This window comes from Channa argus, chromosome 7, assembly GCF_033026475.1.
Source record: "Channa argus isolate prfri chromosome 7, Channa argus male v1.0, whole genome shotgun sequence".
NCBI lineage: Eukaryota > Metazoa > Chordata > Actinopteri > Anabantiformes > Channidae > Channa > Channa argus.
In genome coordinates, this window is record NC_090203.1 from 6,860,477 (window position 1) to 6,883,626 (window position 23,150).

Below are 23,150 nucleotides of genomic sequence, written 5' to 3' on the forward strand. Positions count from 1 at the left end.
AAATCAGTAGACTAAAACACTACCAGCAGATTTACATGCAAATTGGCCCGGGGAAGGTGGCAACATCAGCATTTGAGGTTTAATGTGTTGCGTGTTTCAAGACTACTGAGATTCTTGTAATTTCAGTTGTTTGGGCCACAAACAACACACTTCACTCTAAAGACAGCAGGCACCATATAGTATGCAAAGCAGTGCATTTGTAAAACTGCTCCAAACTTTTCATAAATCACAGCATTCATCTGGAACTGGTAGGCAATGTCGTAACCTTTTCTAGTACCAGGTACTCAAATGCACTCCATCTCCACTCATTACAGTGCTAGACGACCGTGAAGTGTCTCCAATAGTGAGCAGCAGGACTGTTCATCAGAGGTGACATACAAGTGGGAGCAGGGGATTGGGAGACTGATGGAGCTGTGATCCAAACACACTCTCTGCACCTCCACAACAAGCCAAAGGAACAGACTTATCTGAAGAGAATCAACAACGGAGCTCGGTGTACACAGGCGCCATGCATAATTAGCACTATAGACACAGTGAGCAGAAATACGCTCAGACTGTAAACAGCTCTGTGATTCAGAGGAACACCAGAATAAATAGGTGCTTCTGTGGTTGTCAATATGCGTGAGGGGGTATTCTGTAGTGAAAATGAAAAGATCATCATGTTTGGGAGAATGCATTCATTTTGAAAAGAGAAGTAAATAAAGTCCTAATTGTGTATTCTGCTGTGAATCGCTTCGACAAGTGACTGCCACTGTGATGGAAATAACAAGCCAATGTGCTGAATTTAAATGTTCTTTTGGCTTTGTTCAACAGTAGACTCTAACCAGGTTATATGGAAACATGAATAGCAAACAAATCTTTATTGTTATTTGTACTGATGAAATAATATCACAATGACATGAGGACAAATAATAAATGCCAAACTATGCACAATTTCTTCCTGAGGATCAAAGATAAACACTGTGTTTGTTGCATCACAAATGCATAATCAACATCTGTGCAAACTATTTGCAAGCATTAATTTTACCAAAACAGAACCTTTTTTCCAAGACCGTAAAATAACTCTTATTGGCCAGATGTTCGGTCAGACCCACCACATGTGCTGTGTATTTGTTTGCATTGGTTCCCAAAGTTGGATTTAAGTTATTTATGGATACATCTGGCATTAGTCTGTAGTCTTCTTACAGACAACAAGAAAAAAACTAACCATTTTAGAGAGTCTGAGAACTAAAAACAAAGACTTGGTGAAAAAAAAAAAACAGGTTATAAATATATAGTTTTGACATCCATATACAATTTATATCACCGACTATTAAAAAGTGCAGTTTAAGAATTCATCTCCACAAGTACACCCCTGAGTTAAAAAAACAAAACACATACATTATAAATTATTAAATACATTATATGTAAAGACAACAATAACGTCCCATCATTTTTTTTACTTTCGCTGCCCATAACCCAGGACATTCATTAAACTGTTACACTGTGCTGTGTCAGCACAAAGCATGACAACTCAGGTCTTTGTGCTGACCTCATTCGTGCAAAGGTTTGATTATGTTCCAACTCATTTAAGTCACATAAACGCATTTAATTAATCAGCACCCATCCACACATGGGATCCCCTTCATAGTTAGCTGAGCATTACTTCTAAGCACCACTGAGGCAAATCCTCTTAATTGAGGAGTGTCATAAGAGGCATCTATTAAAAAGGAGGCACAAAATAAAAAGTTCAGTGCATATTGAGACCATTCCTTTGGCCGATTTCCTCATTCATGATTGTCTCTATTCTTAGGGCCATGGATCTATTTTATATTTATTTGTCACAATAAGTGACTAATTTGTTTTGAACAAAAGCTCAATATCACTTTGCATGATCATTACTTCTGCTTCTGTTCAAGCATTTATCCTCTTGTAACACTTTATGGTCGGGTCAGATTAGGACGTGTGCAGTTTGTCAGGTAGGCAGCCACAGAAGTCTCCAGAAAGAGGAAGATACAACCACCAGATGTTGAAAGCCCACTAGTTCCACGTACACAACAAAAGTCTTGCCAAACACACAGTTCTCAGAAACATACAGAGCAATTTATTTTTACTGGATGAATTATGACAGTTCAGTGTTACACGTCGCCTCAGCAAGTCACTGACGACGCTTCTTGGCGTTAGAAACATGATAAATACTCAAATAACTCCTTCATACGAAGGAATGTCACAGGACTTTTGAGGACACGCAACAAAATTTCTGAGCTCGGCGGAAATAAATGCCTATTGAACTTTCAGTCTCTCTCAAGTGTTCATTTGTGTTGCCTCCATGGGCGACAAAGAAAGAATCGTCGTCAATCCGTTGTTTTTATCAATCTGGGGGGGCAGAGTCCGTCTGGAGCAGAGTCTCTTCTCATTCGTGTTTCTGTATGTCACTATTAGATCCTAAGTGTCAGATTGAAAAAAATATTCATGCGAGCACCTCAAGTGCATTTTGTCAAGGTAGTGGTGTTTAGGTTGGATGATGAATGGATGACAAGATGTGAGCTTGGTCAGGAGCTATGGATCACTGATCTTGTCTTCTCTGAGCTGGCTCCGGGCAAAGTTTGATGCATGGCCAGTGCTTCAGAAGTCAAAACAGTACAAGGCATGTGGTTCTCGGAAAGCATTTCTGCCGAGAATTTTACATACAAATGTTTCAGTATCATTCAATGTATGTGATGTAGCCTTTTATTTTTATAGGTTTACATCAAGCCCTACTTCTTTGTGATAATTTCAAAGAAGCATGACTGAATTCAATAAAGTTTTATCAACCCCGTGGGAGACACATTTATTTCTTATATAAAAAAAACTGACTTTAGGGCCGAGATGTCAGGGTATGACAGCTTTTTTGAGAACTCAACCTTGTGCAGTCAGTCTTGCCTGGTGGTATATTGGTTCGTGTCTGTCAGCTGTTTGTTTGCAGCAGTTGATGCAGGACAGTTGTAGAGTGTAGTCTGCTGACATCTGTCATCATCTTGGTCTCCCTCTGTGAGTCTGCTGCTGGAGAGACACAACAAGCCCTTCATTGCCAAAATGTCAGAGAGAAGAAGCAGCAGAACCTCTGACACACAATGCTACTCATAAAAACTGCCACAGTGTCACAAACACTCAAGACTAAATACATTTCTATGGCATCGAGAAGACTGTCAATCGTAAAAATGCAACATGCACTTAAAAAAGGTGCCGTCAAGCACCCGCCAGGAAATGCACACTACAGTCAAAAGCGGAAACTGTTGAGGAGTCGGTGGAGGAAGACATAAGCTTTCAACACTGCACACATCTAAGTACATAGGAAACATAACATCAATATGACAGCTATAGCTGTACATCTGAGAGCCAACTATGAGCTGAAACCTATATCTGTTGGCTATAATTTGGTTTCAAATTATTTTGCTGTGCTTTACATACCTGTTGTGGGTCTCTGAAGTGGGCAGGGTCCCTGTGGCCAGGGACATGGGCACGGTCATGGGCATGAGGATGCCTGTTTGGACTGACATGCACGTGGCCCTTCCTAGGATGTTGATGATGATGAGGATGATGGGTCACAGGCATCACAGCAGGATGGCTTTGCACATTGGGCCACTGTTGAATGGGTCGTTGAGCTATTGGTATGTTTGCGGGAGTCCTAAGGGGCTGAGGACCTCTGGTTCTGGCTCTGTGCTGAGTGGGCTCCTTGGGCAGGGTTTGGAACTCGGTGATAGGAATAACAGGAGGGGGAGTTGGTGGATGCTGAACCTTTGATCCAGCGTGAAGCAGAGCAGCCTGGGTTTGTTGTTTCCGACTGTGAAATGTCTGAGTATTCTCTGTGTGTGCTTTAAGTGCAGCCTGGGTTAGGTTACTGGGATTAGATTGGGCAGAAGGGTATGGGATTGGAGCAGTGCCTCCTTGGCGAGGCTGACTGGCATTATGTATGACAGGCTGTGTCTGTGTGCCCAGGACTTGTGGTTGTGTTTGGATCGACGCTGCTCTATGTTGCTGGGCCATGTCTGCCTGTGGAAGGTGATTAGGATCAGCCAAAGCTCTTGTATCCGTGCCCCGTGGTGCAGTTGGTCCCTGTTGTGCAGTTGTTCCTTGTGACACAGCAGAGCGGCCTACAGATGCCTGCTGGCTCATGAGAGGCAGTGCCTGGGGGTTACTGCTGTGTGTGGCTTCCTGCCTGGGGGCAGTCTGGCTACCAAGCGGACCTCTCATGTCTTGCTGAGCACTCTCCCTTTGTGTGCGGGGACGTCTCTGTGTGGGGCGTGCAGCTTCAAGCTGTGTTACACTGCGAGTGTTTGGGTTTCGAAGATCAGCTGAATGGCTCCGTGCCTGTCTGTCCACTGATGGTGCATCTTGTCTGGTTGGAGCCCTGTTCCAGGAATTTTGTTGGCCCTTAAGTCGAGGTTGGGATCTGTTTGGAGTTATCGGCTCTCGTATGGGGGGGTGGATGGTGTTTTCTGTGTAGTCAGAGGATGACTCGGCTGATAATTGCTCCCTTTGAGGCATACCAATGGGATACGAGGGTGTCCCTCGAAGAAGATCCCATGACATCTGTTGATCGGTGGAGCTGGGAGTTGCGTCGTGTCTTCCTGAGGTTCTAGAAGACCTGCTGCGATTCTCTGTTTCTTCCTGATAGGTCTGCGTGTTGGCGTTTCGCTGGGAAGTGTTATGTCTGTTATTGTGTGTGTACCCAGTTGGTATAAGTCCAGGACGACCCTGATTACCTGTGTAAGCAATCAGTTGGGGGTCACTAGGATAGGACAGTCCAGATTGTCCTCTGGGATGAGACTGCTCGGTGTTTATCTGATTCTGCTGAGTTTGTGAAGCAGGATTACTGGCTATATTGGTAAGGGGACTTGACCTATCCTGCTGGGTCTGCAGGGCATTGGCAGGGTATGAGTTAAGGTTAACGTGGATTGTGGGCATCTGGGCACTGCTATTTTGCTGGGCGGTTTGTGGCAGTGTGTTGAGGCTGACGTGGACGGCCTGTGGCTGGGTGCCACCCTGGGCAGGACCAGTCTGTATGAGAATGTTAGGATTTTGCTGTGTGTTTGGCAGTGGGTTTGCATTGTGTTCCTCAGTGTGCACAAAAGCGGGGTTGTCGATGCCATTGTGTGGATATGAAGTGTTGTTGTGAACAGCATTGTGGTTTGTGTCTGTGCGACCACTGTGTGTGTCTGGGTTATGCAGGCCGTTCGGTGTCTGTGGGTTACCATGGCTTTCGGGTGGGGCTGTGTATAAACGATGAGGGTTGCGCGCGCGTGTGTGTGTCGGATAAAGGGGGGGCTGTGGACCTTGGCCCAATTCTCTTGCACCATTAGGTTGTGGATCTGGAAGCTTAATGGGAGCAGATGAAAAATAAGGGGAGGAAAAGAAGAGACAGCAAAAGAAAGATGGAATGAGGGGTATAGTTTGTGAAAAGCCTTTTAGCATGAATAAGACAAGACAAAACCAATAGTGAATCATATGTAAAGTGTTACAGTAGCTTACTGTAGTTTGTGGGTTGGTCTTCTGAACAACCACAGCATCCCTTTCTCTCCCTGGTGCTGTAGCAATGGAAATAATACTACCTTAATGCAAGATAACATGCCTGAGCTATAAAGTACAGATGAACACAGAGAACATCAAAAAGACTTTTCCAAAGTGTCAACATAATATACAATGAAAAGTGGTCCAACAAATGGTTATGGACTTACCCCGATTTCTTCGGGCAACATAAACAATGAGCACAATGAGGAGCACGAGGATTATGAGCAGCAGCAAACATCCAACTACAATCCCTGCCACTTCCCCTACACTGAGACATATGGCTGAAATAGAAATAATGGTGTCAAAGGGGGAGAATTAATAAAGATAATGAGTCTGGAGCTCAGACAGACAAGAAGAGGAAAAGGAAAAAAAAAAGGAGAGGAGGAGATTCTAAAAAAAGGATGATAAGGTAAGAGCACAGACAGAAACAAATGAAAATAAAAGGAAGAGGGTGTGTGTGAAAGTCACTGAATGACTTTGACCACATTCTCACCAGATCTATCTCCCAGAATACGTTCTGTCCCTCTCCTGTCATGAAGACAGATACAAGGACGAAGTCCAAAACCAACCTTCATCATTATCAGTCACAGAGAGGTCAACATCCGCCATAACTTACCCACGACGGACAAGCTTGTCCCCTGCGCTGACGTATATCCCGTGATGCTGTTTGAGGCTGTGCAGACGTACTGGCCGCTCTGATTGGTAGAGTAGGTCTGAAGGGTGAGACTGCCGCTGCCTGATTGGCTGGAGACAGGATTTCCATTCCATTGCCATGAGTAGAGGGCAGGGGGTAACGACTTAGATTCACAGGTGAAACCCACTGTCTGTCCAACCAACAAATCCCCTCCCCCGACACACGCTTTTGGAGACACCTTGGTGACTACAGGGGTGTCCGGGCCATCTGGTTTGGTGATGATCAGAAGACATTATCAGCATTGAAAACATCTGGCTTACAAGTACAACAAGGATTCTAAACTACAGAGTTTATATTGTTCCTAATTATGGAAGTAGAATAGTAGCAAAATTATTTGCACGTGTACAAGAATTTGTGCGTGCGTACTTAGACTTGTGTGTCTGTACTCAGATTTGTGTTTCAGTCTGTTTGTGTGTACACAAATCTGTAACTTTAAATAATATTCGCATTTAAAAAATGTGCAAATGTATTTATTCAAAAACTCAGTGTAAATGTCTAATAATGTGAGAAAACAGATTATTAGTGTTAAGTAAAAGTGCTGGAAAGCCTCACAACTGGCTGTCTTTTTACGGGGGGGATTTTGCTACTCTTCTGCCTGTGTGTAAAGCGATTTCTCTATATTGGAAGGTTTTCTTGCCCTCAGCTCGGGCTCCCAGGCCCAGCCTTACAGGCCGAGTATGGTTCAGCTAACATTGTGCCTTACAGTCCGCGCTCAGGTATAGTGAAGAACACTGAAGCTACAAGGCCGGTCAGTAAAGCCAGTGCTTAACAGAGGAGCGCAGAACCGCAGCCACAGTCCCTCAGGTTTAAATGTCTTTGAGTTGGCCGTGGTGTTTTGCTCTTGACTTTCTCCTGCTCAGCCAATCCTACAACTACACAGAACTCATGAAGCCTCGTGATCAGATGTCCCACTTGGACACAATGAATGATACACGTCTGTACATATTTGTAAAAAGGCTGTTTCCCAGGTGGAATAGAGGAGCTACAGTCAGTAAACCAGTTTTGAAAAGGCAGAAAGGTTAAAATGGGTGTATTTGTATCTGTGCCTATCAGATACAAATACTATCAAAGTATAATGAATATGTATAGTTGTGTATTGCATTACTGTTACTCTATACAGCAAATGGCTAGAAAGCCAATGTAATCATATTATTATATTCTGTGGAGAAACTAATGTGGTAAAATCCACACGGTAACCAAGTGTCCCTCTTTTCATTATAATGTTAAGTTGGTTTATGCCAAATAAAAGGAAATATCAGAGTCATAAAGTCACATGTTGTTAATATTTTTCAGTCGGTGACGTCTGACAGTTTTCATGGACGACAAATGTCAGTGTTGTGCTAAACAACTTGATGCTGAAACATGACATTTTTTGATTACAGCATTTTGGATGTAATGTCAGTTGTGCAATGTTTGCAAAGACTCAGTGTTGAGTTAACGGCCATAAAAGCTGCAATAACCTGGTTGACTAAAAAAATTATTTAGCTACTCTTGTACTTCCGTACCAGTCGCCTCGTCTGGCTAATATCACACTAATGAGCCCCGTTCGATCTTGTCCGGCCATTGCGGCTAATAAACATGAGCTCTTTCTGGTTTGACTTTGAAGCTAAGATGCCACTGGCTGCTGAAGTGCCACCTCTTGAATCAACATTAACACTCCGTATTTACTGTAGATTCTGATTGGCAGGTGAGGAGAATTGTGAATTCCAAATCTTGTACTGGGAGGCAAGAAAGAATAATGAGGAGACACTTGCCAGACAGGCTACTGCAGCCCACTGCTCAACACAGTTTGGTATTAGTCAGACAGGAATTTACATACTAGTCTTAAAAAAAACAGCATGACTTTCACTTATATAAGGCAATAAAAAATACAACTGCTCATGTATAATAGTGGAGTAGCTCAGGATTTTGGGAAAGATGCTTATTTAATGATTTCATGGAGTCACCATTTATTATTTGCCAACCTCTGTCAGAGTGTGTTTTTACACTTTGGATTTAATACAGATTAAATAAACAAGATATAACACGCTAATCAGTGAGCTTTGGGTTTGGGGATTGCTGTCCCAAAGTGATTTTCAATTATTCATTCAAGCAATTGATATGTGAGGATTTGCTGCTTTTCTGTTTCATATTATTGTAAATTAAATGTCAGTGGGTTTGGGGCTGTTAGACAAAACACTCTTCGCATTTCAACATGACACCAAAACTTGTGGGAAGTATAAACACGGGTTTTCACTATTTTCTGATAAGTGACAGGGCAACTAATTGAAAAAACTAAACAAAAACAAAAAAAAAGAAATGAATCACTCATAACATTATTACTGAAGTTGCCCCCGAAAAGCTGCAGTCTGAAAACAAGAAAAAAAAACCTGTAATAGTAAGTTCAATTCTGCTGATGAATACTAGATCAACTGTTTATAAGCACTTAGATTTGCAGAAGCAAATACTTTGGCACCCCACCACCCTAATCTGAAGTCTTATTTGGGTAAAGGAACCTGCATTAGAGAAATGTGGAGAATAGTCATTGCAGTGTGGGATATTACTGTCGCATCAGAATTAATGATGTGATCAAGACAAAGCTTGATGTAGCACACCAAGCTTATGAAGGACTGCCCTGTGCAATCCAGCCCACTGTGCAGTGCAATGTGGCTAAGCAGATAAGATGCTGCTGTTTGCGGTGGCTACAGCAGATTAGCTGCCACTTTTCTTGATCAGTGCAAACTCACAGTAGACAGTGATGCTCTGTGTGGCGGTTTGGGCGCTGACGGGGTTGCTGACGGTACACGTGTACATCCCGGAATCATTCCGATTGGCTGGGTTGATGAGGAGAGAGCCACCTGAGATGGTGATCCTGGAGCTGGCGATGACAGCTGCACCGTCTTTGCCCCACTGGACCGTCACCTGTGTCCCAGTGTTCCACTTACAGCTCAGAGACAGATTTCGCCCCTCCGTCGCCACAGAGGGGACAAGCATACTCACCCCGGACACTGGCTCTATAGAAGGAATCAACAGTTAGATCTCACCTTAAAGCTATGTAAGCACAATTACCAAGGAAATGTTTCTGAGGGCATGCAGAGCTTGACTGAGAGCACTTTAAAAGTTGGAGTGACAGAACAATACGGGGCAGTTTTATGTATCTGCTGAGGATAATTTGTTGTAATCAAAGCAAGTGAGATCTGAGTAGGGACAGAATTTAGATAGTAGCACAGATGGTGAATAAGGGGGCAGACGGTGAGAGTGGTAGAAGAACTGCCTCTTGGCGGGCAGCCTAAGTTAAATAATTGGAGAGGGAGAAGAGGAGCAGTATGGACGGAGGAGGAGGCTGTGACTAAGAGAGAGTCACAGCAGCAGCAGCAGCAAACAAACCAAAGCATCCCAGCAAATAGCTCCTCACTAGTATGTTCACAGGCTCTGTCCCTGTGACTCAGTAGTAAGATTTTGATATTTTAGGATTTTTGTTGCCTCCCTCATCCAGAGTGAGCTATGAGTAGGAGGGAGGCTGAGAGTCGTGCTCAAGGAATCGGCTGTTCCATGACATGAGTTACGTGTTGGGAGTTTGGAGGATGTGACCTTTCGGCAATAATAGCTTAGTGCTTCTAACACTCTGGTCATCCTGCCACCCCAGCAGCACTGCTGGTTAGAGAAAGGAGAGCGACTGTACGTCATCCCTCTAGCGTTGGCGGATGACTGAGAATGAAAAGAGCCACTCAACTGTTCTGGCTCCATTACAGGACTAAATGTAAATGATTGCTGTGTGTACTGTATGTAGGCTACAGTATGTAAATGTAACGCTACATTTAGGCGGATACAATATCAAACATTTAAGAGCATGAGCACTGCATAACAAATGAGTTTTAATTAGCATAAAGCCCTCAGCCATGTTCATCCCCTCCTCCTTTTTCATTAATTTTACCTCGCCTACTATGGGTCACTAATTTCATTATACCTCCCAGACTAATTCTCTTACTGCCCAAATCATCCAGCTACTTTCTTTCCTTCCTTCTGTTCCTCCTTAACATTATCACTTCCCTCAAAACCACCCTCTCCTGCACACTACACCAGTCCCCCTTCCCCCACCTCCCCTTCCCTCCTCCTTCTCTTCTCCGTTAAGTGAACGCTTCTTTATCTCTTACCGTACACCCTCACTTGTACTGCTCTGGAATTAGGATCCAGGCCTGTGGTAGCACTGGGGGTCACTTGCACCGTGTAGTTTCCTGCATCTTGCAGTTGAGCGTTTCCGATTCGGAGCTGGGTGGCAGTGATGGTGACCCTGCCCAGGAATTGTGGAACAGGATTAATCTGTGCAGTTCCACCAGTCCACAAGCCCAGAGTGACTCCTTGGTACAGCCATGTCATGTACAAGACCTGAGGCACCGTTACCACTGTTAACACTATGTCAGTACTGGTTTGAACCTGCACCGGGTCTGGTTGGAACTGGATCGACACCGGGTTCTGAGCAAGCACGATGGCAGACAGGAGGACTAAACAGAGAACAGATGGAGGAAGAGTCATACATTTATTCAAGTACTGTACTGAGTAAAGTCATTTTCCTTCCATTTTATACAACTGTGAGCTTAAACTCCACTATACTGCTGTGGGAAATTTTGTAGATTTTTTTTACTTATTTACCAAAAAATGACCACTTAGAAAAACACAGTGTCAACCTTTCAAAAAGAGTTTCCATTTCCCTTAAAAGTACAGTAATTTAATCTGGATATTTCATGTACATTTCCTTTAAAAAGGCCCCAACAGGTAACATTTTTCACTTATTGTGCAACAATTTTAAGAATTCAAGTCATGCCAGCAACTGTATGCAGGCACAGTTGTTCTAACAACATCAGCGGAGGCTCATGGGAACGTTATTAGTTTATGACCAGAATACTTGCAAAATGAACGCACTGAATAAGACGCGCTCGAAGTGATAAGATGAAAGTTCATTCATCCCGACGGGCCTCTATCAAATTACAGGACAGTCCATCCAGTAGCCGCTACACTACTCACGCATGTGATCAACCAAGTGACTGACAAACTAACACTGCCATCCGATGCTGCTAGTACTGTTTAAAGTGACTAAACCTCCCAACCTACGGGAGTCAAAGAGACAAACACAGAAAAACAAATGTGTGCAGAAAGACTCTGTGTTTTCTTTATTTCTGCCAGGATTGCTCAGATTTATCTTGTGTCTCCTGGGGGTCTTGTGGCTCCACATTTAAGTTGGGAAACACTGGACAAAAAAACAAACCAAACCCCAAACAGTAATTAAAACTAGCTGCACCTCGACCTCACTAATACTCTGTTGATGCAATTAATAATAACATTTATATTACAGGGGTCACTCTTTTGCACAAGTACGTTTTTTACTTTTATAATTATAATGCCTCTGTACTTTTACTGAAGGATCTGACTGCTACTTTGTGTACTGCAGAGAACAAAATCTATAGATACACACAGACAAGACTCAAGGGGTAAAAAGCCATTAGTAAGGTACACACTCTTTTCCCTCCTTGCAGATTTCAGACCATGTTTTTTTCATTGTAAGTGATCCCAAGCAAACATCTATTTTGTGTTTTTGTTAGCCTGACTTAACGTAAGCCGAGCTGAAATCGTGTTTGCCGTCTCTCCTCTCTGGTGCATAGGCAATTCTTCAAAAACACTTTTGTAAAGAGCAACGGATTTTACACAGTCAGACATTTAACTATTGTATTGTGTTTGTCCATTTGTAGAATGCATGCGAGTGAAAATAGGAAAAAAAATTGTCTGTGCTTTTGTATTTGGCTGCCAGTCCTCCGTCTTGTTTGTGGTGGTGTTACAGATACAGGCAGGAAAACCCAGGCTGAATATTAAATGCGCTTTTTTATTGGCACATAAAGTTACAAGACCATTCGGGCCAATAAATTATAGTAAACCAAATCAATATGGTCATGATCAGTCTCACTGGAATGGCTTTATACAATCTTCACAGGGGACCAAAGTGTTACGAGCCAACAGCGAGATGGACTGCGTTCAGATTCCCACACTGAATTGTTAAGGACAACATAAGTGTTTTAGTGCTCCATTACAAATATTAGCGGCTTTGTTGCTTTCTCAGTGGAGAGAGTCAGAAGTCAGAAGGCAAGCCCCCATGAGTGATGCAGTGCAGGGTTAATCATCTTCCTGTGCCACTGGGATGTTTTTACAAAGCCAGAACACGAGTACAACAAAAAGTTAGTATTTGAGTTACACTACAACCCTCGTGTTGTCTTTAACAGCTTAGAGCGGGAACTGTATTGTAAATCATCTCTTGTAAATATGATCATAAGAGTCAGAATTAAATCTGTTACAGCTGATTTATAACTATGAAACTGGCCCTAAAACTAAACAAGTGATAAAGCTGCAGATATGTGCCTTCAATGAACGATGGCACAGAGCCCAGACGTCATGCCAACAGCTGTAAAAGTGATGAGATGATAAAACTGGGAGCTCCAGAAGCAGCCAGAAAAAGTTTACTTTCCATTACTGAATGTAAGGCTTGTGAAGGTCTAACTGCTGATTTACACAATTATTCTTCTGCAAATAAAAAATAAATCACTGTGTCAGAGACACATCCAGCAAATCGGGTGTGCTTAAAAAAAAAAAAAAAAAGCAAAACACTTTCATACACAGTGTTGGTTAAAACGCTATTGTGTAATAACAATTGTGAATAGACGGCAACAAAATTAATCATTATATAAAAATTTGTTGCTGCGTATTACTTTAATTATTATCTTTCATGCATGAACAACAACCTTTAGTTAGTGAACTAATTAAAGTATAATTTGCATTTCTGGCACTAATTATCACTGCTCATATTGCAGAATTCGCACGAATAACAACAGTAGATCATTTGGATTTTTATGCGTAGGTAGGTGTAATAATCCATTTTGGATTATAACGTTGATACCACAGTAGTAAATGCACAACTCATTGGGTTCCCATTACGCGAGATCCTCACAGATTAAAAAATGCAGTGCACTTATCAAAAAGGTAAGGCTAGCCTTATTTTTAATATGTTATGGTCAGCAAATCCCATGAAAAGACCAAAACCAGAAATGAACAAGCTTCTCTCTTTTTTTACAGTTTGTCCACCATTTGTGCTCTTTCCGGCAGCAGAAAGCTCGAAGTTGTATTAATTTAAAATAGGCTGTAATGCTCCCCCATGTTTCTAATATAAGTATGAATATCCAACATCTGCCTTTGGCTGTGCAGACGCTAAAATTTCTAAGGTTGTTTTGGTTGGCTATGCTTTTTTAATAAGATAAATACAATTAAATAAATCTCTTTTTCTTTTACTTGTTTATTTTGCATGTGTCATGTTCCACAGGGTTAACTTAAGCAGCCATGATGTATTTGTATTATACAAACAAGTTGGTTTTGGTTATTAAATACAGGCTGACCTGGACTGAATATTAATACTTAAAAAGTCATATGTTCACAAACAACAGCCAAGCATTCATGCACACAGACCAATGCATTAAAACATTGCAGTATCACCCTTTCCCTTAGACAAACAATAACTCTTATGCAAATATAGCCTTGATAACATCACACCCATTGTGACTCAGCCAGAAGGCTCAAATGTGGGAGGGTCAAGGGAAGTTTCCAAGTCTTAGGAGTAGCCAAGGGTTACAGTAGTGATAATGTTGGGGTCAGGTAAAGCATCATTAGACACTGCTCAGGTGAAGGGGAAACACATACCTACAGGAAAACAGAAACTCCCACGCTATGGGATCTAACGCCTGGGAGGCCTCCGTGAAGGCATCACGTCACTCAGCAGGCGGCGCACGGACGGGAATGCAGCCGCGCAGGTTTGGGGAGCAGTGAGGACAAACTTTCGGCTTCAAATACAGTTGGTCTTTTTTTACCAACGTGCCTAGAATACAACCACGCCTCTTCTATCATTTGTGTGTTTCCCACAGTACCGAAAGTCCATTTAGAAAACCTTTAATAACCGTTTGAACCATTAGGACAAACTGAGCACTTACCTGCCAGTGACGCACAGATTCGGAGCGAAGGTTCTGTCATGACGTCATTCAGGCCGATCTGCAGAGAGATTCCACTCGTTAACACACAGAATCACTTCTGCCGTGATGCCTGCTCATTCTAACAGTGTGTTGCCCCTTTTTTAACGAGACGTTTGGCGATTATCACGGTGCTGTTGGATTTTCTTTTAAATTAAGTTTAACTTTGACAAAAACAACCAACATTGTCTCCTAGTGAGGGACAAGAAGAATATAAAACTTACTAAAGCGTGCGCTCCCCTTCATTTTTGCGCCGACATCAGTTTGAGATGTAGTTTGTCTATCCACTAATGTGTCTACTGTTGTTCCGGACTCTAAACTATTACCTGTCGAGGACACACCTGTTCGCTTAAAGGGCCCGCGGCCATTGTATATGTACAGTAGCTGACGCCGATACTGGATTATCAGAGTAAAAGGTTAGATAAACTTAAAAAATGTAAAAAAACATAATTAAAAGAACTAAATACAGAGCAATGATGTAGAATTAGCTTCCAACTTAACCCCACCTCGACCAACACAACAGTAAAATGCTCCCTACATTGACAGTTATTAGCAATAATTAATATTATTAATATCCACTAGACTAAACAAACAGTAGCTAAACTAGATTTTGGATGCATTCATTTGTGACATAATTAATTATTGCATCATTGTAGTGATATTCCTACTCTCCATACTAAAAAGGTGTCACTTTAATAATTAGATTTAGAATAAATCCGCCTTGTTTCTTTCCACTACTGTATTCAAAGATACTCCTGAAGGGGATACCAAAAATAAATCCTACAAAGTATTGGATTTTTTCACAATCCACATTTGAGAACCATAACCAACATCAGAACCAGCACACACAGTAGGCTTAATCTCGTTTTTTTTTCATCCATTTAACTATTTCAAAGAGGTTTTGAGATCAATGAAATCCACACGGATGAGGCAATGAGATGCAGTGCACACATTTATCAGAGAACATAATCGTTTTATTTGCCCAGAGTGGTGATTGCTCCTTTTGACATTCGTGATTCAAGGTCATTTTTTGTTGAGTGCTGGTTATTTGTTACATGGTAGCTGTGATGTGATGAAGCAATTATGTGACGCAGCAGCGTCTTTACACATTCAATTCCCTGCCTAATATATTCAGTTGTGCAATGATATGGATTAATGTTAAGCAAAAGCAGACACTAATTATTTTTGCATATGGACCCAGAAGCACGAGATGATGTCTGGAGAAAAAGAGGCTGACATCAGGGCCAATTGTTGATATTTTTCAGCTGATGTATTAGTGCCACCCACTGGTTAATTCCAGCTAACAGCACTTCTCTGTAGACAAAGAACACCATGGGAGCCACAGCTGTGAGTCCCAAGATTATTCATAACCCCACTGCAAATACAAATGCATTTATAATCACTTTTAAATCACTCGTTATATCTGTGCCCCAGGATGCGATTCCTAAAGTGTGAAAATGCAGAGCTAAGCTTGAAATAAGTGATGCCTTTATTTTTGCACTTCTAGTCAAATGAAGGTGTTTACTTGACAAAACAATCTCATCTCAAACTGTATTTCATAGCTGCCTATTATTTTATGTTATCTTGTGTGATCAAAGATTATTTTTTGACTTTTTGCAAGCAGCTGAGGTTTAAATTTGGATTAATATGTGTCAGAAAGCCCCAGAATATGGATTTTATTTTAAGATTTCTGCACTAATTTAGCACGCAACTCACTGTTCACTTTTTCCCCTTACACAAACTTTCCCAGGGGACTAGGAAGACAATCACTGGTTTTCCCCTTTACATCCTTGAAGGTGTTTCTCAGTCGGATGAAAGGGACAATTACTAAAAACAAAATAAATAAGAATAGAGAAATTCATGTGTTACCTCCTCTTTACAATCCCCAGCCAAGACAATGCATTGTGTCTGTGGGGCAAATAGTGTTCATGCTGGATAAGAAGCTTGCAGTACAAAGCCTCTTTTTATACAGCTGAAGTCCAACATTGTCATTGGTTTCCCTTCTGTTTACAAGCAGCGCGACAACAGTGGTGTGAAAATTCAAAATGTAAGATTTATTGTTTTGGGAGCGTTTGTTTGGACACAGGTCAGAGAGAGGAGGGGTTGGTTTTACAATGGAAAGTTTACTTGGCTATACAGGAAGAGGGGGAGTCGAGGGCGAGGAAACTGAAACGAGGTGACGCCTAGGTGACTGCATCTGAAGTCAGAGAGAGAAGAAGTCATTTAGCTTCACTCCCATTTACCGTTGTTTGCAGTGACGCTGCAGATCGGGTTCGGTCATCTTTACTAGATTATTCCTCACAGTGCAATGGCACCTGCTTTGAACGTACTATTTTATTTGGGGCCATAAATCTAATCACGTAGATTTGCAGTTGCACTGCACCTTAACCTCTGGGAAAGTGACAGCGCAGTGGAAGAGCTCTGCCTCACCGTATTGTGCGAATCAACTTTAGAAAGGTAGGTGAATCCATGTGTAAAACTTCAAGGTAAACTGCAAAAGGAATTCCGGGTTATACTGAATGCATTTGGGTTGGGTTGTGTTCCTGCACTGTTATCAGAGTTTCCTCTCTGTGTGTTTTGTTGCAGCAGCTGTGCTTGAGGGGGTTCATTTTAGTTTTGGCAGCACACCCATTTGCAATGCCAATACTGCTGTTCTTTGGAAACCTCACAAATAAATTAAGGATAAGAAGAATACCCCAAACATTTGGATTGCATTGTAATACAGGGACATGCTGCCTTAATTGTTTTTTGGTCTCATTTTAATTTCACTTTTTCTCCGGAGGTGGTGTTATTATTCTTGCTGTAGTGGTTCTCCTGCTGCCTATGTATAAAGGAAATGGTGTGCTGTTGTTGAGGTCACGGACACATTCTTCTTTCTGTTCTCTTCCCACATCAGCAGGTGTTATGGACCAGCAGTACTTCCTGTGCTGGAGAGTTGCTTCACTGCTTCTCTTGAGTAAGGCTTTTTGTTGTAACCAGCAGCTTAATGATTCGAGTAAACAGAAACTGCTTCAAACAACAGGAAGAAAACTATATTTTCTAACATTCTCTGTCTATTGATTTTATTCTGTGTGTGGGCTCATAATTGTATCTTAAACAAACAGTCAGGACCCCAAATGAACACTGAAATGAGTCACTTTCTCACTGAAATCATTCTTAATGTTTATATTGGACATTGAATTTGGACTTTTTTGTGCAGCACAAGGGTTAAAGTTATGTGAGGCTTCAGCGGTCAGCACTGACAGATATTTATAGTATAACATTTCCCTTTTTGTGTTGTTACTCACAGTGTTTCCTCGTTGAGCGGCAATGGAAAGATAGCTTGACAAAAAAAGGACTTTTGAGGAGATATCTTCTTAATTTATTTAAGGAACTGGTGAAGCCTCTTTGAACATACGATTAACCTCTGAACAAAGACTTCATATTTTGTCCTCATCTCTTCCCAGAGGAAAATTTCATTGCTTATCTACTGCTCTGAGACATGCGAAAGTTGTGATTTCAATTTCTGCATTATTTCAGATTTCTCAGCTTTTGTGTGACATTTTTCTCCTGAAATTCACTATGAGAAAGAGGTAAAACAGGAGTCAAACTCGAGGCAAAGGGAGATGGTTAATTTTTTTCTCCCTTTAGATAAGAAAGTAAGCAAAATAAGAGCTACTTTATATTACTTCCCAATTTTGTAGGTATACTTAGATAAAACTAATGAAGTATAATACGGCAGCCCTGCAATAAATCCTTCCATTCATGAGGACTATAATGTTCGGTGCTGTGCCTTTTTCTTTTAAACAAGAAAACTGCTCCTTTTCTTCTCAAAATGAAAATAAAAATGAGTTGTCCCTGTCTCACCTCATATAAAGAGGAAGCGTGAGATAATTTGAAACTAAAATGAGAATCACAAAGCAGTAGAAGAGCAAACTTTTGAGCACAAAATTTTTTTTTCTCTGGGTGGTACCATAAATGTATTAGCAGGGAATCTTTTAATGCTCAGTTTACAATAAACAAAACCTGTTTCAGTGTGAACACCTGACCGCTGTAGAAATAGACTTAAAAATGGGTTTACTCACCCTTTAATTCACTGAGAGCGCAACACAAAAACCACAACAACCTTTAAATGTTGCACCCTGACACACAAATGCAAACAAATGCTTGTAAACTGCCTTTTGCATTAATTTGTATTTACATCGCCTCCATCCTTTTTCTGTCAAGTTAGGACGCATGATTAATACCCCTAGTAGTAAAAGCACACAGGCTTTACCAGGTCCACTGAAGTTCTGACACAGATTTTAAGATATTGATGTGGTTTGATTGATATCACATTAAGCATGGCTGCCACGCAGTATAAATCATTGTTTGACATTGTTTGACAGAAAGCAGCCATAAATATTCATAAAGTACATGCTGAGGATGGAGATGAAGTATTATGCCAATGCTTTCTTTATTAGCGTGCTGCTCTGCCCAAATAATGCAAATCCTCCAGAAGTCAAAAGGTCAAACCTGATGAATATGAAATACTCTGGGTCATTCTGGCCAGCTGAATAGATACTGTAAGTATAAAAGCACCGGATGCTGATAAGCATGAAATAACAACTGGTCCAATCTCTGTCCTCAGTGCCATGTGGCCTCCAGTGTATGTCAGTGCACGTCCTCACCGAGCAACCGGTGCATGTAATCCCCGGCTCCAGTCTGGTTCTGAAAGCCCGCATTGAGCGGGGACCTTTAGAAGAGGTCTCCGTAATTACCTGGGAACGGGAGCCTGAAACTGGAATTGCTCCTGTGAGCGTGACACTGGCCACATGCCCTGGCGGAAGCCGCAACTGCGCTGGTACGAGGCCAAACGTGCACGTGAACATGGAGCAGCAGGAGACGACACTTCAGATTAATGGATACAGCAGAGAGGACAGCGGCGTGTACGCTGTGACTGTGACAGATCACACAGGAGTCAAGACCACTGCACACTGCATCGTCAGGGAATATGGTACAGAATGATATACAGCATGGGATGGAAATTACTGTGAAGTTCATTAGAAAAACATTAATCATTTTAAAAAGGTAACATCAGCTAGAAAATTATTTTACTTTACTTTCACCAGAGAAAATCCAGTTATCCTGTCTGCAAGAGTATCTATGGCATCACGCACCCAAAGCAAGGCAAGGCTGCATCATGCACAATTCATTATTTAAATGTACGGAGGAGGGTGTTTAACCTTAGATGCTCTTTGATTTTATCAATCAAAAGACGTCTGAGCATCTTAAGAACATTTGTGTTTACTTAAATGATTATTTTATTATTTATTATTTTACTATTCTCAAAGGCCAGACGCCTGTGGTAAATGTGTGTTTTCCTTCTCAGTTTGGTTTGGGGGTTTTCTCATTTTTGTTTTTTTCCCCCAACATGCCTGAGAACATAAAATATGGCCGTCATGGAGGTCCACAGTGAGACCTAACAATGCCCCCTAACAAGGAAGACTTCTGTAAGCTGGCCAGTCAGAACAGAGTGGGATCGGGGAGAAGGAGGCCTTGAAATAAACCATTTAATACTTTTGTCCAGATAAGCTTTTACATAATTAGCCTTTATAAGTGGAATAAATCGAAAATCCTAAAACCTTAATAATAAATAAGTCCTAATCTTGCCATAATAAGTCCGTTGACATTGTCCTGTTTTGAAACCGCGCACACAATAATCATTTTAAATCCATTTCAATTTTTAAACTTTTTATCGTTGGCATTTTTCCTTATTCGATGACCACAAACTCAGCTTATAGGTTCATGATAACGAGTATCACACTTCATTAGATTCAGCTCTTACTAGACAGGAGTCCACAGAGGCACGGACTAGGGCCAAAGGTCACTGGATGGTTGCCATTCGATGCAACCAACATAGTAACACTTGATGTGGGAAGAGGTGAACATAAACGTCGTCAATACTGTTGAGTCCTGCAAAGTTCTGCCAATGCCACAGTGGCAGTTTTACCAATCCAAACTTCAGAGAGATTTCAAATGCCCATCAGCTGACTGTGTCGTGGCCTCTCTAGTGTTAACTTCAATAATTACCAACAGTTTAATGAGTGTGCTTTCATTTCACACCAGCAGGCATTGTTTCTTTCTGATGAAGATGTGCCATTTAATAATGAAACACTAAATTTGCCTATAGGCCTTTTTTCCCCGGGTCTCTGTCTTTGTTTCTGTGCTTCTAGATTATTTTGGTCCCACAGTATCTTTCTAGTTTTCTCTCAAAGCTTCTTTGGTTTTACTCTCATCTGTCTGCTCCATACAGTGTCAATTCATCAGCACCACTCTTCTCCACATCTGCTCTCTCCGCTCCCCGAGTTTCCATCATGCACTTCTTACTCTTTAGTCTGATTACCGTCTCTGAAACCGAGCCAGTTTCTGACGCATCTCTTATGAGTCTTCCTCTTCAGCAGCCATGCGCCATTATTCTTATTTAATGACCGTGAGGTGCCTACAGCTGAACATATCTCCTCTTGTTTCTCAGTTTTCATCTCCATACTCATCACCTATTTTCCACACTTATCCTAACTCCTGTTCATCTGTCTTTCCAGAGGCAGTGCACCACGTCTCCGTCAGCGTCAACGTGTCTCACTCCTCGCTGGTGTGCGGTGAGGCCTGGGGGACGGACCCCCATTTCAACTGGCTCCATGAGCAAGTGGCTATCACTGAGACTGTGGGCAGAGTCTCCAAAGATGGAACCACCTTGTTTGTCACTATGACTCCTCTTTGTGGCCATTTCACCTGCATGGTTAGCAACAAACTGGGCCACAGTTCTGCAACCTACACTGCAGGTACAAAAATACAGCTTGGAAATGTTTGAAATGTAGTACATACTTGTAAAGCTGCCCTAATTAATAATTATATGGTATCAGTTGGTTTATTAGCAGTAGCAGTAGTGATTACTCCTGACTTTCTACTTCCCCTCAGACTCACTGAGTATTTTAGTGCACACAAACCTTTACTGATCTGCTTCATTCATCTGCTTCAAGCGAAACCAAAACTATTCCCCAAGTGTATGTTTATGTTGCTCCATGTCTGTAGTATCCTGCCAATAGGGAGACATTTGTTAAGCATGACAACATGTGATGCCCAGAGTGACTCAAATATAAAGTAGTTTCAATTACTCAAGATAAAATGAAATCAAATCAAAGCAAATCACACATCACTACAAATGTTGCCTTCAACCTGATACAGGATTAATAATGACTTAACATAATAAAATACTTCTTCTATCATATCCAAAGAATACGTTTGAATAAAAAGTAGTAGAATACTTTTGAGAGAAATACATTTACGTAGCTTGCGTAACAGGTCTGAATCATTATTTCACCAGTGAAACATTACGAACATCATCTTTGATCCCTTTGTATCTAGGATATTTGGCTATGCCTACTGACATCTTATTTAGCGTCAGCTCTCTGTGTGTCATGAATATTCACATATCGACTGCATTATACTGTGACTTGTGTCTATCTGAGCCGTGTCCTAATTCCTCTGTGTTCTGTGTATTGTATCACTGGTGGTGTTTCAGTGATAAAGGATTTTCCACAGCACAATCAATAAATCACTGCCGCCACTACTGCTACTGCTGCTAAACAGGCAAGACAAATGCAATTCTTTGTGTCTGCCAAGAGGTGTGATGATCCAAAGACAGTCAGGATATTTTAGGAAACCTCCTCTCTGCTCGCACTGTTCCAGTCAGTTTAGCAACTGTGCAGACTTGTTGCTCTGAACCTTTCCGGCCTTTTAGGCAGCCATGTCAGACGGCTTGTGTCTTTTTCCTACTTGACAGCACCTTGCGAGACAGAGGGCAGAGGGACAACGGCAGCCGTAGTTTGTCTCGTCCTCCTGCTGCTGTTCGGCGGAGTGCTGACATTTCTGCTGTGGAGGTAGAGTAATTCACACAGACACTGTCAGGCCCGGACGCAAATCACATTTCGGGCTCCGCTCTGACGATAAAGCCATATGCAGAAAAGAAAATAAGATGCTGTTGGTACATGCTTTAAAAGGAGAGAAATAAAACATTGAAAACCTATAGAGCTAGTGTCCACCTACATAATATATGTGACACACATGAGACAAGACAGACCAGGCTGTGTCTGCTGACAAAGCAATTGTCATGTTCACTTGAGGCAGTGTTCGGTTCGTCGCTGCCGTTTGATCTAAATTGCACACTTTGTTTCTTTTCAGGAGACACAGGCACAATAACAGAGGAGAGAGGCTGCGTGAACACTTGGATGACACCATCTAAAAACAAAAAACACACATCCCTGTTATTGAGACATCTCTGTTGACAGACCAGGAATTGGACTGGTCTATGAGGGTGGAACTTCCTGCCCTGTGAAGCAGTGTGACCTTACTGCATTGGAACAATGGGAAGAGTGAACTGTGAAGTGAATGACCCTGATGTCCTTGAGCCGCTTTCTTTCTTTTTTTTCTTTTTTTATATTGTTCAAGATGTTGATCACCTCTCTGCAATCACTGGTTAAAAGGTTGACGACAACAGTTAAAGTCTGCAAGAGTAAAAGTAACATGACAAAAGTTAAGTTAAGCACCTCAGATGTGACAAATTTGGTGTAGAAATGTTGCTTGTGGTCTGGGTCGACAAATGTCCCGTTTGTATTTCCGAATAACAAAAACTATTTGAACATAAAGATTTTTTATGTAAAGAGATGCATCAGAGGTTTTATTATGGAATAAATAACCCTGTAACACCCACATGTAATTGGGGCTCACTTAGAAAAATATGTCGCAAATTGCATTTTATCGGAATTCAGACGTTTTCCGACATCATAGCTTATTATGGACGAGTGATCGAACTGCGGGGCTAATGTTTTGTAATCATGCTGTACCGGTTGTGGATCAACTACTAGAAAAGCCAA

At 41.6% G+C, this 23,150-nt stretch overlaps 2 protein-coding genes across 8 annotated transcripts; one reads left to right on the forward strand and one right to left on the reverse strand.

The window, feature by feature from the left end:
* Nucleotides 1-10: 10 nt before the first annotated feature.
* Nucleotides 11-14,604, reverse strand: si:dkeyp-97a10.3 (uncharacterized). Of its 3 annotated transcripts, none has more exons than XM_067510544.1 (9): nt 14,484-14,604; nt 14,224-14,281; nt 10,357-10,704; nt 8,950-9,216; nt 6,146-6,430; nt 5,697-5,810; nt 5,491-5,546; nt 3,430-5,337; nt 11-3,018 (listed from the first exon to the last, which is right to left on the reverse strand). In XM_067510544.1, the coding sequence occupies exons 2-9, from the start codon at nt 14,261-14,263 to the stop codon at nt 2,992-2,994; spliced, it is 3,045 nt and encodes a 1,014-aa protein (XP_067366645.1). In that variant the 5' UTR covers nt 14,264-14,281; nt 14,484-14,604; the 3' UTR covers nt 11-2,991. The 3 variants fall into 3 exon arrangements, with proteins under 3 accessions (XP_067366645.1, XP_067366646.1, XP_067366644.1); XM_067510543.1 differs by having other exon boundaries at nt 16-3,021; nt 14,484-14,603; XM_067510545.1 differs by lacking the exon at nt 5,697-5,810 and having other exon boundaries at nt 15-3,021; nt 14,484-14,603.
* Nucleotides 13,876-22,937, forward strand: si:dkeyp-97a10.2 (uncharacterized). 5 transcript variants are annotated; one of them, XM_067510548.1, is made up of 6 exons: nt 13,876-14,087; nt 17,156-17,215; nt 18,869-19,234; nt 20,820-21,059; nt 22,061-22,157; nt 22,459-22,937. In XM_067510548.1, exons 2-6 carry the CDS (start codon nt 17,164-17,166, stop codon nt 22,517-22,519), a joined length of 816 nt encoding a protein of 271 aa, XP_067366649.1. In that variant the 5' UTR covers nt 13,876-14,087; nt 17,156-17,163; the 3' UTR covers nt 22,520-22,937. The 5 variants fall into 5 exon arrangements, with proteins under 5 accessions (XP_067366649.1, XP_067366650.1, XP_067366648.1 ...); XM_067510547.1 differs by lacking the exon at nt 13,876-14,087 and adding an exon at nt 14,518-16,716 and having other exon boundaries at nt 17,159-17,215; XM_067510546.1 differs by lacking the exon at nt 13,876-14,087 and adding an exon at nt 14,520-16,716.
* The last annotated feature ends 213 nt before the right edge of the window (nt 22,938-23,150 follow it).